The sequence below is a fragment of the Haliotis asinina genome, chromosome 7 (genome assembly GCF_037392515.1).
Source record: "Haliotis asinina isolate JCU_RB_2024 chromosome 7, JCU_Hal_asi_v2, whole genome shotgun sequence".
Lineage (NCBI taxonomy): Eukaryota > Metazoa > Mollusca > Gastropoda > Lepetellida > Haliotidae > Haliotis > Haliotis asinina.
This window is the reverse complement of record NC_090286.1, coordinates 15916063-15931231: the sequence shown is the minus strand read 5'-3', so window position 1 is coordinate 15931231 and position 15169 is coordinate 15916063. Positions and strand designations below refer to the sequence as shown.

The following is a 15169-nucleotide window of genomic DNA, read 5'->3' as shown; positions in this document are numbered from 1 at the left end:
GATAGCAACGTGAAGAAGATGAAGAAAATTTAAAACAGGATTCACGACCAGGGAGCCGAAAGGCAAAACGTGAAGCTGGAATCAATGTCCGTTAACTGCAAACTGAAGATACTTCTGTGATTGAGGATGGATAGGCACATGGAGGCATGCATCTTTCAAATCCAGACTGGTGAACTTTGTGTTTGGAGGAATCAATTTGTGCACATTCCATAGTGATCCCATAGTGAACTTGGGAGGTCAACGTAAAAACTGTCTGTTCAATATTTTCGGGTTTATGACCATCCTTTGTGAATGACGGAAAGAATCCATGGGTCGTCTGTTACTTGCGTCCATCATTTGAGATAGTAATAAGATAGGCAGTTGCATACCAGTGATGGCCGAATCGTCTGCTGAAACTCCTAAATCAAGTTCACATCCATGGACGTTTCCAAGTCAACAGGACCTGAGTGCTGAATGTCGTGAGTGAATGAGTCAGTGTTTATGAGGCAACAAGCTGGAGGCTCGAAAACCCCAGGATGATCTGATCCTAGCAGGAGAAAGACCACGCTCAGACACCCTGGAGGTGTCCAACTGACCAGGACTGGTATTCATAGACCAGGACTTATCACTTGATGCTCAAATCAGCTATCTCTCAAGAATCTGCTTCTTCCACCTTAAAGCTATTAGTAACATCCTTCAGAATTTAACAACAGATGTAGCTCATACTCTCGTTAGGTCTCTTGTTCTATCTAGACTGGACTACTCAAACAGCATTCTATTTGGACTCAGCTCTGCACACTTGACTAAACTCCAGAAGATCCAAAATGTAGCAGCCAGAATCATATCCCTTACGTCTAAAAGATCTCACATAACTCCTGTTCTAAAGTCTCTACACTGGTTGCGCATCCAAGTCAGAATAGAATTCAAGACCCTGTCCATCGTGTTTCAATGTCTACATGACCTAGCGCCTCAGTACCTCTCTGAACTCATCTCTGTGTACACACCACCACGACAGTTGCGGTCACACCAGCGGTTCCTCCTAAGAACACCCTCTGTACATCTCAAGAACTATGGTCGCAGAGCATTCAGCTTCGCAGCTCCTTCACTTTGGAATAGTCTTCCCATAGCCATCAAAACAGCAACCTCCTTTCACGCCTTCAAATCCCTATTGAAGACCCATCTTTTCATGAAATATTATGAATAACAGCTACCAGCTTCTGCAGTTTAGTCTCGAGCTTAAACACTGGGCGCCGTGAGCATACACTAGTGTGTGGACACGGCGCCATACAAATGGACATTATTATTATTATCATTATTAACTGAGAAACAGCTCTGTCAAATGGCATCATTACATTTCCAACTGAAAAGTGTCAAAGCCTCCAAAAGGTTGTTGAAATAACTCGTCCTCAGCTGAGTCAGGGATATTCTTCAGACCATATAACATGAAGGCACGCTGTAAAGCCATCAAATGTCCTATAATGTTAACTTGCGTGCAGTTGACGTCCACTATTGCTTGCTATATGATGTCCAAGAATGAATGGGCCAAGGCTGCCTCCAGTGCAGTCATAGCAACCATAGTGCCAGAATAATCCTCGAGAAGTTGGTGTACGCCCAACGCAAACCACTCGATATAGGATAAGACATAAATGGAAATATGTGCACAATCTCTTTTAACTCCTTCTGTGGAACTGGGATCTTGAAGGTAGAAAATCGGAAAGCCCTAGGATCCAAGGATAAAAATTCTTTATCCAAATCCAGGAGAGTTTACGGAAACATGGGACCATGGATAGCATGGGATTATCGGATATGAGATTTAGGCAGGGAGTCCGAGAAGCGCTTTGTTACAAGTGGAAACGGCAGACAGCACAAATGCAGAATGCAGCATTATGAGTTTTGGAATTTTCTGAATGGGTAACAATTCTATGGGCACAGACTCGGGTGGAGGCTGGATCATACATGATTTCACTTCATGGAGTAACGCTATCTTTTCCGAAAATACCCAACCCGGAGAAAAGTCCAGTGCTTGAGTATCCATACAGGGCACTGTAAGTATGCCCTCATGCATAGAGATCTGGGCATCCATTAGTGTATACACGCCGTGGGAATCCGAGTCCATGCCATGTGAATAAATAGGTATAATCAGAGGATTATCCACATCAATGTGCTCTACCACTGGAGGCAGAGACCAATCTTCAGTATCCGGCTGTCTGGGGGTAACAGATAGATTGCCATAATGGTAGTACCTGGCACTGACCCAACAGATGCAGACAACGGAGCCTTGTCTGGGACGGTGGAGAGAACAGTAACCCTGGAACCACCAATCTCTAATCAGCTTGATAGATATTAGCTATGGAAGTCTCGGAGATATCCCAATGTCTATCGGCTATTAACACCTCCTGGGAAGCCATAGATTGCAGTTCAATTTTCACTGGGTTCATAGACCATTTTAATTCTTTGATCTTTGAAAGACTTCTGTGTTCAAGATCTTTTAATGCTAAGTTAAAAGATGCATTAAGGTCGTCGTTAAATGTTGCCAGTATGGCTGTTATAAAGTTCATATCCAGGTTGGGAAGGGTTGAATTTCGTTCAGGAGTAGACATCTTACTAGACTTAGCCTTTTTAGGTGCTGTTGAAGAAGAAGAAGATGTCCTGTTTATGGCGCAAATTCTAGCCTCATTCATTACTTTCCAATCATTTTTTGCAAGAAATCTTGACAAAGCAAACAATGAGTAGCTAAAATACAAAGAGGGTCCATAGTACATGTTAAGCACAAAGAATGAAAATCCCTGTCCAATTGAAACTGTTGACCACTGCCACATTTCTTCTGAGACATGCTTACCAAAATTGGCGAAAAAAAAAAATCTAACAATTTCAGCAATGAAATGTACAGTCCAATAAAGTTCAATAATCACAAAATATGAATACTAGAGCAGAACGCGACAGTATGAACCTATGTATGCTTGAGGAAAGTTGAAGTAGAACACAAGTAGAAGTATTCAAGGAAGTCGTGAAAACACATCCTCACACGATGAGTTCAGAGGTAAATATGACACATGTTGTTACTCAGTCAAAAGATTTATCAAGGGAGGTAATCATGCGGGACCAGATGTTTTCCAGGTAATGATTAGTTTCCCTTGTTATTAATTTTTCTTTTTTTTATCTAATTCAGTCTGTAACACATCACAAAGTGATGGGGAAAAGGCAACCCACAACCCAGAGGGAATATTTATGCCTAAAATTTCTGGCATCATCCTCTACCACGGATATCTTAAAATACAAGATAACTTGTGCAGTATTTAAATGGAAACTGTCTGTTCAAAACTGGTCCATTGACAGAATCTATTTTGTGTGTAGGACTGCAAATCACATTTAGCAATATTCCCACTACAACAAGGAGCAAGGTGAGTGAGCTTAGTTTTATGCCACACTCAGCCATGTTCCAGCTATGTGGTTTCGGTTTGTAAATAATCGAGTCTGGACCAGACAATCCAGTGATCAACAGCATGAACATCGATCTGCGCAACTGGGAACCGATGACATGTGTCAACCAAGTCAGCAAGCCTGACCATCCGATCATGTTAGTTGCCTGTTACAACAAGCATAGTCGCCTTTTATGGCAAGCATGGGTTGCTGAAGGCCTGTTCTACCCCGGGACCTTCACGGGTCTGGAGCTAGGTCATTAGCATGAACAGTACATGATCTAGTCAGCATGTAATATCATTCTGCCAATATGGGTCTTAACCTTGCCAAACTTTTAACACTTTCTGAGATATGCATCAAGATAGAGCTTCCATGAGACATCTCAATGACATGGGAAGAAATATATGAACACAGGTCCTACCTGCTCCATGCACAGTCCGGGATTGACAGTGTGTGGTATCAAAGAAGGCATCACTTTAGTTGCTATTAGGTTGTGTGTGAGTCCAAATTTCTTATCACTGAGCATGTGTTTGTAAATCCCTGGAACAAAACAAAAATAGAATATATATTGCCTTTTCCTATTACTGATGTTACGAAGCAGAATATTAATTCTGGAGAAAAGCATCATTGCTCACCATGTACTTTTCAATCAATATGGTGTGAAATTTCATGTGAAAGGAAATACATTGAATATCATCGCTCTTTATGATCTTTTTGACCAAACTAGCATGATTTTGTTACTTCATTAATACAAACATTTCAAAATTTTCAACTGCTGATATTGAAGTTTGTTCAAAATATTACATTTTCTGCTTGAAACAGCATTCATTATGATGGACCTGTTGTTGCTAATGGAAATTCAAAGGACAATGGATTCCCTCCATATATTCCTAAAGGGTGGTAAAGGTGCAAAGCTTATGACCTTCATCACAACCTGCCTACAGCTTTTCTGGGCATCACCACAGTGGATACTGACATCCTATAATGATGCTTTAATGTATTTTCTTCACTTTCCAGATGATGTCAGAGTTCATTCCACAAAGTCTAAAAGATCCTGCAATGGATTTTTCAAGTAATAGGCTAGATTGTTTAATGTGATGTAAATTCCAAACAGCCAGATCAAACATCAGTTATCATTGGTAACATCAGCAACAACCCAGGGTAGTAATACTGACTGAATATGAAACAGAAATGATTACATTCATCCCTGGAACAGTGCAGTGCATCAACTGACCTGCCAGGTGCTCAGCATTACATGGACAGTGCCTCCACTGTTTTGATGCTTCTGATGCTAAGCCCTGAGCTTGATCACATCTCCTTGCCTTATTTCATGAAAGACATTGTTTTCTTAACATGGATAAGTCAACATGTCGCTTCAATTACAGCACATGGAATATGAATACACAACCATAAACAAGTCTTCTTGTCACATATGTTTCTCTCAATGTGTAAACTGAATGAACAATGTAAAGCCCCTGTCACACTTTTGCGTATATGAAGTGCTTATGTGTGATGCACACCTAGCATATATATAATGAGTTCAGCACATCCACATATGAGGTTTGTATGATGTGTGTAACACTATTTTTCTTGCTGCAGATAGATGTCTATGCAGTGGGCATGCTGTGCGTATTTTGGATGTACCCAAATCCTGCCGACCACATACCCGACTTCCGACAAAGCATTCCTGACTTATGAAAAAGGGTGGTTGTTTCTCGCTGTTTTCGTCACCTGTGCAGATTCCATAAAGTGAACATAAACCTTGTGTGATCATGGGCCACCCAAGCCATGATATTTACTCTAAATGCGAGTGTACCTTGAATGTTCAGTAAGTACTTTATCTGTACGCAACCTCAGCGTTGTCACAAGTTACAAATAAGTACAATGCACTGCCCAATCGCAGGACAAATGGTACTGATTCATGCAATATGTTAACATTTGCTAGCACTTAATTCGCTAGCACTTAAATGATTGAGATGCACATGAGGTGCATATCGTGTCTATAGCTGTGTATGAAAGACATGTCAGTGCGTAGCTCATAAGAAATAATGATGTGCAGAAGTATGAGAGGGCCCTAAGATGTGACAATGTAACAGATATACTTCTGTCCTAGGCGAGTGGTTGGCTTCAAATGACAAAGACATATTTATATTGTAATCTATGCTTTGATAAATACTAGCTTCAAGTTGGCAATAATAGTTTGTAACTCATCTGTAACTTTGTCTTTAATAACAATGACAACAGTGATGAATTGTTGGCTTAACTGGGTAGAGTTTTATTTCAGTTCTTGTTTTTTTGTGAAATGAATCAGACATGAAAGGAAGGTGACAAGATACAACCACGTATCGTTCACATGCATCATTTGGAACCACACAGCATCTGCTTTCTGTCTTTTGAAGGAATGATGCCAAGTTTAGATTGGGTGGTGGGGTTTGTAAACTGTTTCTTTCATGTCTTCATGTCATGCTTTTGGTGTTGTCCTTCCCTCTATCAATTCTTAAATTTATATTCAAAGGACCATTTTTCATATTACTGACCATTTGGTGGATATATCTTAGTGACATCAAAAGATTTCACTATTACTCAATTCTTCCTATATAAGGCTTATTGATCACCTCTCAAACAATATCTTGACAGCAACTTTCATACTTCACCTCACCTCATCAATATTACACTGTCTTTGACAGAATTACCAAGGATTAGGCTCTCCCAGGTGTCATAGATGCTATGATTTGGACAGTTGGAAATATGTACTATAATAATTAAGCAACAGCTATGAATGATTAGTTGCTATCATAGAAAGATTTTTCCTGATGTACTTTGCTCACACCAAATTTACTCACCATCAGTTGCTGTCACACAATCTGGTATTACCATTATCCTCCCAAAACTCAAGTCATAAGTTAACATACCTACTATTGTCATGACAACTTCAGCATCTTGACATGAAACATCAGCGAGGAAAGGCAAAATTTCATCTAGGATGAGCATTTTATCCAGACTGTCCAACATGTGGTCAATACACGTTAGTGCATTTATTCTGAGCTGTAAAAGGAAAGGTTAGTGTCTGTAACCAATGTGTTAGAGCATACATACAGCATCAATCATGGAACCAGAAAGGAAAGAAGCTGTGCTATATGTTCTATTTCATGAGAGATGACAGCATCATCTTACTATAATATTCTTCAAACTTCAAAACACAGTGTTACCATAAGAAATATCAGTTTTCCCAAAGGAAATTTCAGAGATATGTCTTAAACCTGTTCCGTGTGCATGACTTTGTCAAAGAGAAACTTACTATCTCTAGTAACTACACAAACTTGCAGTTTTATAAACGAGCTTCATTCTTCACAAACACCAAACAGTGAAATTCATCATCAACATGCCATACTCAATTCTGAAACCCATTGCAGTCCGACAAATACTTGTAAAATATTTCAATACTTTGCTCACAGGAACAAATGGGTATCATGTAAGGTGCAGCAGCAGCACGTCCTGTCATTCAAAATATTTCATATTTAACTTTTTTAGATTTTTTTTGTATTCCAGGTATATTTTATTTGATAAACCCATAATTTTCAGAGCCATCAGGTATAACTCAATAACCCATATAACTATCATTGTATCAATTCCAAATATTACAAAGAAGTAGAACACATACACAGACACCCTTTCCTGACTAAATATGTATCAAGTTGTCCGTAAATGTTGAAAATGTCCTTAAAAACACCCAAACGAATGGAGTATTTAATTTCTTAGAACAAAAACGACAGGTTTCAGTGGAGGGGTTGTTGTCGTGTTGGGTACTCAGAAAACATACCCCATCTGACTTGTATATGGTGGTGAAGGAGGTGATATAGAGTGTATCAAATTGTCAAACTGTCTGTTTAAAAGTCTATAAAACTGGCAACGCATGCAGATAATGAGCATACAAGCTGGGACACAACTCAAATGATTTTCAGTCAGGTAAGCTGAGTAATTTGTTTAAACATTTCTTTTAACATTTGTTCATATGTTTGTGGTACATGTGAAACTATATCTCTGGAAATGGTATCCTTACTCCTGAGAATAAAGGCAATGATTAAACATGATAAAGTCTCTGATAAATAAACGTTAGACTCCCCATATATATATAAAGGGAGCACTTCAATAACAGTTGTCTAGCAGTTCTTTCCACACTTAAGGTGTGAAGGTTTGAATATATGCTCATTGCCAAAAGAAATGCAAATATCATAAAATGATGACATTGACAGTGATTGAAAACATGGCTTTCTTTCTACTACCTTTACTTTCACAAAAGACAAAAAACATTTGATAGAAATCACTTTGTATTCTCCACATAACATGAAAATCCAAAATATCAATATGGAAACCAAATGACTTTAGGTATTGTCATTTATAGGTGTATAGGTATAGGGAGCGTCCAGTGACAGCTGAATTACTGTTTTAACTGAGAGGGGAAGATGACAAAAAAACTGCTCTGGATTTTGTGTTGTGTAATGTTGTTTGATTGTATACTTTTTGTTGTGCGTCCCCATCATATGTAATTCAGTTTCCAGTTCTTTTATTGGACTAAAAACATATGGAAAACAACACCAAAATCTTGACAGAAGAAGAGTTTATTGAAACAAAAGAAAAACGTATCAAAATATCATTCGTACTCAGACACACCTACCCTAATTTATCAACTTCTGTGTTCATCCTCCCAACCAAACCCCTTATAATTCCTAATCCTAATCTATACCTTTTTAATCCCTAACTCCTATCCTATTTAATCCTACACTAATGGTCCCCCTTCCCAACCTAACAAGAAGATGCTGCAAATATTCCACAAACAACTCTCTACAAATGATCTTAACCAAGAAAAAGAGGAAGTCTTGAGCACAAGACCTCTCGACCAACCCTAGAATGGTATTTGTTCAGATGACCGTAACAAGATAACTGACGCTGAAAGTCAGGTCACTTATATAGTCGTGTGGGAAATCGACCTCTGACCCTGAAACATCATGAAATGCACGTGCCGTTGGACCAGCCAAGGCAGTCGGCAAGTCACGTGTCACATATCTGACCACCAATATGGCCACACAAGCCCTTGTCGCGTGGTACATGTCAGACACTCCACAATTCCAAACAGCTCAGCCGCAAGAGGCCCCACACATAAGTGAAACAATGGATACAAGACTATCAGGTACAGACAAATCTATTACATTACTTTCCCGCGCTATTATCCCCAAACTACTCTGCTGTTAACTGTTACATTATACATGCCCTGTCACATAGGGAAACAAATGTCAACGTCAACAGGTGTGACCTCCTTTCGCATAAGCAAAAGCTGCACATCTCTTCTACATGCCGTTGAAGAGACACCGAAAGAACCTCATGGGAATGTTGTTCTTCTTATCAACTACACTACATTGCTGTTGCTCGCATGTACAACTGATAAGGAAGGGAATTTTATGCAAGCCAACTTCTTCATTATGAGAAACACAAAAATGAAACATACTTTATGGACAACTTCTTGCGTATTACATAAAGCTAACAGAGTTGAAAACAGTGTTAAAATCTATATTGAACAGCAAAAGATATGCAAGTCTGGATTTTGTCAAGTTTTTAAACAGAAGACAACTGAAATTGTACCTGATTGTTTATTCAATAGAAAATACTGTCAATTTAACAGCTGAAAATTGATGTCGACATTTAACTGCAATCAGTTCAAACTAATCATTGACTGTGAATTGGAGGCGCTCCTGAACTCGAAATGTGACAGTCTCTTTAGTATGGTCTCATTGAGCTTGCATACAGGTAGTGCAACATCACATCATCGACTTCATGAGGGTCTGAAAAAGTGCTTGAGGCAATTGGTTCTACTCAACCACCAATCTCTGTTCCAATGTGAAAGTGTGCGTGGTTGTTTACCTGCAGCAATCTTATGTTTAATTTTGTCCCAGAATGTTCAATGAGAGCCATATCCGGGAAAGAGACGGCCATGGAAGAATGATAATGCTGTTCTGAGCCATATAATCCATCAACACCCTTGCTGTGTGAGGGTTGTTAACGCCATTAGCATTGTTGACGTGTCAAAATTGGTCCCAGATATGGCCACCAACAGTGGATTCCAGCAGCCTGAAGATGACACCTAATCCTATCACTGGATGCTGCTCCCTCCCAACCCTAAGGGTTGCTATTACTGCATGAGTTTGGTTCCTTAGATGGTAACCTAGATGAACTGTTCTTGCACAGTTGTCACTCATGGTCGTCCAGTACCTGGACTTGCAGCAACAATGTCAGTTTGCTGATGACGTTGAGTAAGTCCAATTATCTAGCTACAATTGTGGCAGAGCTACCTCTGTGTTAGTTTCCAATGGCCATTTCCCTCTGCTTAGTGTTTAGTCTCAGCATCATCTGTGTGGCATGCACACATCCTGACATCAATACTAAACTGTTTTTAGACACAAGCCTTTATAAAGGATACCTCAAAGTGAAATGCATGCTTTCCATCCATAACCATTGACACACATGCTAAATTGTTTTGCTGCACTGTTGGTATGTTTGTGCTAATGTTTTGTATGGACATCAAAATGCATGACATCATCTCATCTGGGAACATTATATCACTTTGCCATGAACGTTCAATAAACATATCGCTTACATCTATGAGACATTATTTTTTCGAAACTTGTGTTTCTTTTGCTGTTCAGTATACATCGAAATGTCGCTCTATGCAATAAACCAGAAGTTGTCATATGAAGTTATATGTTTCAACAACTCAACAACTTCAACAATGCAGATCAAATAATGAATAAGAATATACTCTGAAACAAGTATATGATTACAGGCAGGATCAACCAGTCTGGTGAAGGAGTAAGAATATACTCTGAATCAAGTATATGAATTCAGGCAGGATCAACCAGTCTGGTGAAGGAGTAAGAATATACTCTCCAACAAGCATATGATTACAGGCAGGATCAACCAGTCTGGTGAAGGAGTAAGAATATACTCTGAATCAAGTATCTGAATACAGGCAGGATCTACCTGTCAGGTGAAGGAGTAAGAATATACTCTGAAACAAGTACAGTCGAAACCCGTTTACATGGACCCCACATATCCAGAAACCCCGCCTTCCGGACGATTTTTATATACTACCGACAGAAAATAAGGGAACCAAGAAATTGAATGTAGATGACTTTGACTGTGACAGGGTCCGTTATCATGGCATATCTCCCAAATGCAACATCCAATGACAATGGAATTTCGCATAATGCATGCCCAGCACGTGCTACACATGCATACAGAACTTAACTCCTGTAAATGTACTTAAGAAGTCGTAATCACTAATGCAATAGAGATTGACACTTACTGACAGAAATGCCTCCGAGGCAGTATCTCGGTGAAGCAACAAAATGGAGAATTGTGGGGATGATAGAAGGGGGGACATCATTATGTGAAGTTGCCCAGCAGATGGGTAAATCAAAAAGTGTAATTTCATGCCTGTGGGATAAGTACCATCAAACGGGTGGGGTTGCAATGAGACCTGGGCGTGGTAGACCAAAATCAACGACACCACGACAGGATCGTCTCATTACGTTAATTGCTCTATGCGATAGGTTTAAATCGGCCCCTGCCATCAATAGAGAATTCCACACACTCATTGGAAGACGCATTTCAACCTCAACCGTTAAAAACCGACTCTATCAAGCTCGTCTGAAAGCAAGACGGCCTTTTAAGGGTGACACCCTTTCAGCTCACCATAAGCGCCAAAGATTAGCATGGGCTAGGCAGCATCAGGGACGGGCTATGGGCCACTGGCGTTACACCATGTTCTCTGATGAGTCAAGGTTTTGCCTACGATTCACAGATGGCAGAAAACGTTGTTGGCGTCAGAGCGGGGAGCGATATGCCAGAGCAGCAATTCTTGACCATGATCGATATGGAGGTGGTACTGTCATGGTGTGGGGTGGGATTACACATGACAGACATCAGATTTGGTCATCATTAACGGAGCCATGACTGGTCAGCAATACGTTGACCAAATATTGCGTCCTGTTGTGGCTCCATTGGCTAGAGTTATTGGCTGAAATTTTGTATTCCAAGATGATAATGCCAGACCACATCGGGCCCGAATTGTCTCTGCTTATCTCTGACAAGAAGGTATCCAGACATTGGAATGGCCCTCTAAGTCCCCAGACATGTCCCCAATTGAACATCTCTGAGACGTTCTTGGTCGAAGGGTGTACGCCAGGGACCCAGGACCCGCCAACCTGGCCCAGCTTTGTGCAGCTCTCCAAGAGGAATGGCAGGCAATACCACGGGCAACCATCCGGAAAGTGATTAACAGCATGCCATCAAGGTGCCGTGAATGTGTTGCCCAACATGGTGGACATACCAGATATTGAACTTGACTCATACAATTGATTTAGTGGATATTTAAAGCAGTTTCAAATTTGCTATTATTTCATTAGTTCCCTTATTTCTTGTCGGTAGTATAGGAAATGAAGCTTACGTCCATTAATTGTACTTGCTCAACTGGACCCCACACTTCTGGACCCGGATGGCGAATTTCCCATGAATTTCCCTATAAAAATGATCCAGTTATGTGGACGGAGAGATCTGTGCAATGTGCATGTGTATGTGTCATGTCAATACCATTTACTACACGACTATGTGATTTCATTCTTAATCTATCAGAAGACATTTGGTGTGAATTGATTAATGAGCCATCAAAACACTAGTGACGTGTGTCACTCTACTAGCTCATTAGGATATGGCGCGTGTAAGAACATCTCATCAGTAACAAAAACGCATGTTTAGTAGGATCAAGGAATACTACACTGCAGTTGTACTGTATATAACACTCATAAATCGACCCCTGCTATCTGTCGCGATGCAAGCTAAAATTAGCCTCCACATGATCAAGTCATGTGATCCTGCCCAGAAGTTTACTTCCTGCAGACAGCATAAGTCTGACACGATGTCATATGTTTTTAGGGCATTTAAAGTTAAAAAAAAAAATGCAAATGGCAAAATAGAAACTTCTTGTCACTGATTTACTTTTTCATCTAACTTACCATCTGAAACTCCACACGCTACATGATTACGTCTGAGACAAACTGACAATAGGTAACCTGTGTTCTACCTTCCATGTATTATCGATACACTTATATGTTATGATGATTCACTGTTATTACTATTGATTGTTGATTTATTGATATAAGTACATGAAAATCTTTTGCTTTCATGTAATTTTCACATTTTGCTTGTTTCATCCAGTTAACCGGATGTCTCGCTATCCGAACAATTTTCAAGCGAAACCAAAACGTCCAGATAAATAGGGTTCGACTGTATATGATTACAGGCAGGATCAGGCAGTTTGGTGAAGGAGTAAGAATATACTCTGAAACAAGTATATGAATAGTGGCAGTCAAGTAGAAAAGACTAAAAGCATTGTTTGATGAATATAATTATAAATGCTGACCTTATTCCTACAATGACAATAATCCGGGCTTTTGATGTAACAGTAGTGCCCATCCTTTGCTATGGGTATGAAATCTAGGGACGTGAATTACGGGAAATTATTGAAAAAAATCATTTGAAGTTTCTGAAACTCATCTGTAAATCTGAAAGCATCTACTCCAGCTTGCATGGTTTACAGAGAAATAGGAAGGTAGCCTCTAAAAATTAAGATTGTTAAGCAATTGATTAAATATTGGCACACCCTTGATGTACCTAAAATATCAAACTTTAAATTATCTCACACTTTATACAACTTTGTTACACTACAAAAACAGCACTATGACTATCAAGATAAACGGTTAAATTTTATCAAATGTATCTTTAATCATTTAGGTCTTGGTAAGATTTCCAGAAATCCAGAATGTGCTAACACAGACCAATTTACTTGGATAACCAATAAAAGACCAATTTACTCTGAGCTGGTGGCCTTTGATGATTAAAACACGCACGCCTTTTATCATAGGACTACAAAAGACTTTATAACATTTAAACGTATTCTTCCAACAAATGTTTATATCCCATTTTCTGAAATTTAGTACAACTAACTATCTTCTACCCATTGATAAGAGCATAACCAGCTCGAGAAAATAGAAACATGTAAGTTATGAGACTCCCACACAATAGCTGATTAACTTCATTATTTACTAAGACATAGTTACTTCAATGATATTAGACTAAAGTATATTTCTTTGCAATATCATAAATGGAAAAATCTGGTTACCTTCAATCAACTAAGGTGTACAAAGAAAACAGCAGAATTGAAACCGCTACCAATGTCCATGTTATAATATATTATGATACTTGAAATGCTAACTGCGTCCTTCCTTGCCACTGCCTATGTAACCCAATGCTTTTGTACAGTTGTATCACCAGTAGATGGTTGAAGGAGGATGAAGAAGTGAAAACAATTGACGCCAATGTATGTTAATTTGAAGGTTTATGTTTTCAATACTGAACTAGATGTCTTATCTGTATGCCTGAAAAAAGAACAATGTATCACTGTTTTTCACATCACTCAATGACATCATATTAAACCAGACAAATGAAATATCTTGTAGGTATAATGGTAGGTAGCACACCTTGACAGCATTTGAATGCTCTGTTATATAGATGATTATATTGGACAATACCTTTACATTCGTCGATCTGTAGAAGAGTGACTTTGCACGTGGTAAAACCATCTTCTTGATGATACTGTCATCCAAATATTCCTTAATACCATTTATAGCAGCAACAGCAGCTTCCTGTTACACAGCATAAGATTGAAAACATTATAGCCATGATGTGTCTGCGTGTGTGCATGCATGCGTAAGCCAGCAATAATATGCTGTTCATAGATATAGATTAGTAAATACAAGTAGCAAACATTTACAGTACTAATTAGCAATTGAGCTACTAGGTTCTGTGGGTCACTTAAATGTATCTAGGATAGTAACGGAGACAGGTTACAGAAGGGTAAGGAGGAAATATCTACACAATACACATTCTTGCAGGATGTTACACTCACTCAGTGAGTTACTACTCCACTATGAGTTACTTGGAAGGGTTTTCATCCCATAAGTTAGACATCCCATGTGTCAGACATGCCAGTTATCAGTCACATCAATCAGGTGTGACTGTGATTACAACCTAGTCTTACCCATGGACGGGTTGTTTTCTATTTGCCTATATTTCTATTCGACTACATTCTTAAAGGGGCACTGATGAGGAATGTTTCTCGCCAACAGTCTAATTACGTAACCAAGATGCAAACTGGTCAGCACCCGTTCCCTCAACTGTGACGGACAAATGGACTGGGCTCCTGTCCACATTAGCAGAATTTCTTCACCCTAAAAAGTGAGGAGGCCGGATGCCCATCACATGCCGTTGTTTAAAAATATCCATGGTATTCCTTATGTGATTGTAACAAAATATCCCAGCAGTGTAGTTTTTTCTGATGCCTGGATGGTATAGTGACTGATCCAATTTGATTCTATTACTGTGTTTTGTACCTAGATATTTAATCATGTCATGTGAAAATATGATGTCTACATACATGTTTGTTTCATATAAGTCCGGCAGATTGCAACAGCTTTATGTTTAGATAGTTTTGAGGGTTGGCCCAGCTGTCATAACAAACATCATACGTAAATTTTGGTAGCTACGACCCTGGTTTATTATCTATGATAATAAAAACACACACAGCTGATTTATCTGAATTTGTAAACTAATAACAATGACTTTGCCATTGGTAGGGAAATCTGAAAAAAAATGATTATAC

The 15169-nt window shown here is 39.2% G+C and overlaps 1 protein-coding gene across 1 annotated transcript in view; it reads right to left on the bottom strand.

Annotated features, from left to right (window-relative positions):
* Positions 1-15169, bottom strand: part of LOC137291840 (SCY1-like protein 2) — a 238794-nt gene that overhangs the window by 145000 nt on the left and 78625 nt on the right. The window contains exons 10-12 of the mRNA XM_067823384.1: positions 14040-14153; positions 6312-6444; positions 3821-3939 (exon numbers count right to left, since the gene is read on the bottom strand). Coding sequence (XP_067679485.1) covers positions 3821-3939; positions 6312-6444; positions 14040-14153 — 366 coding nt within the window. The remainder of the gene's footprint in view (positions 1-3820; positions 3940-6311; positions 6445-14039; positions 14154-15169) is intronic.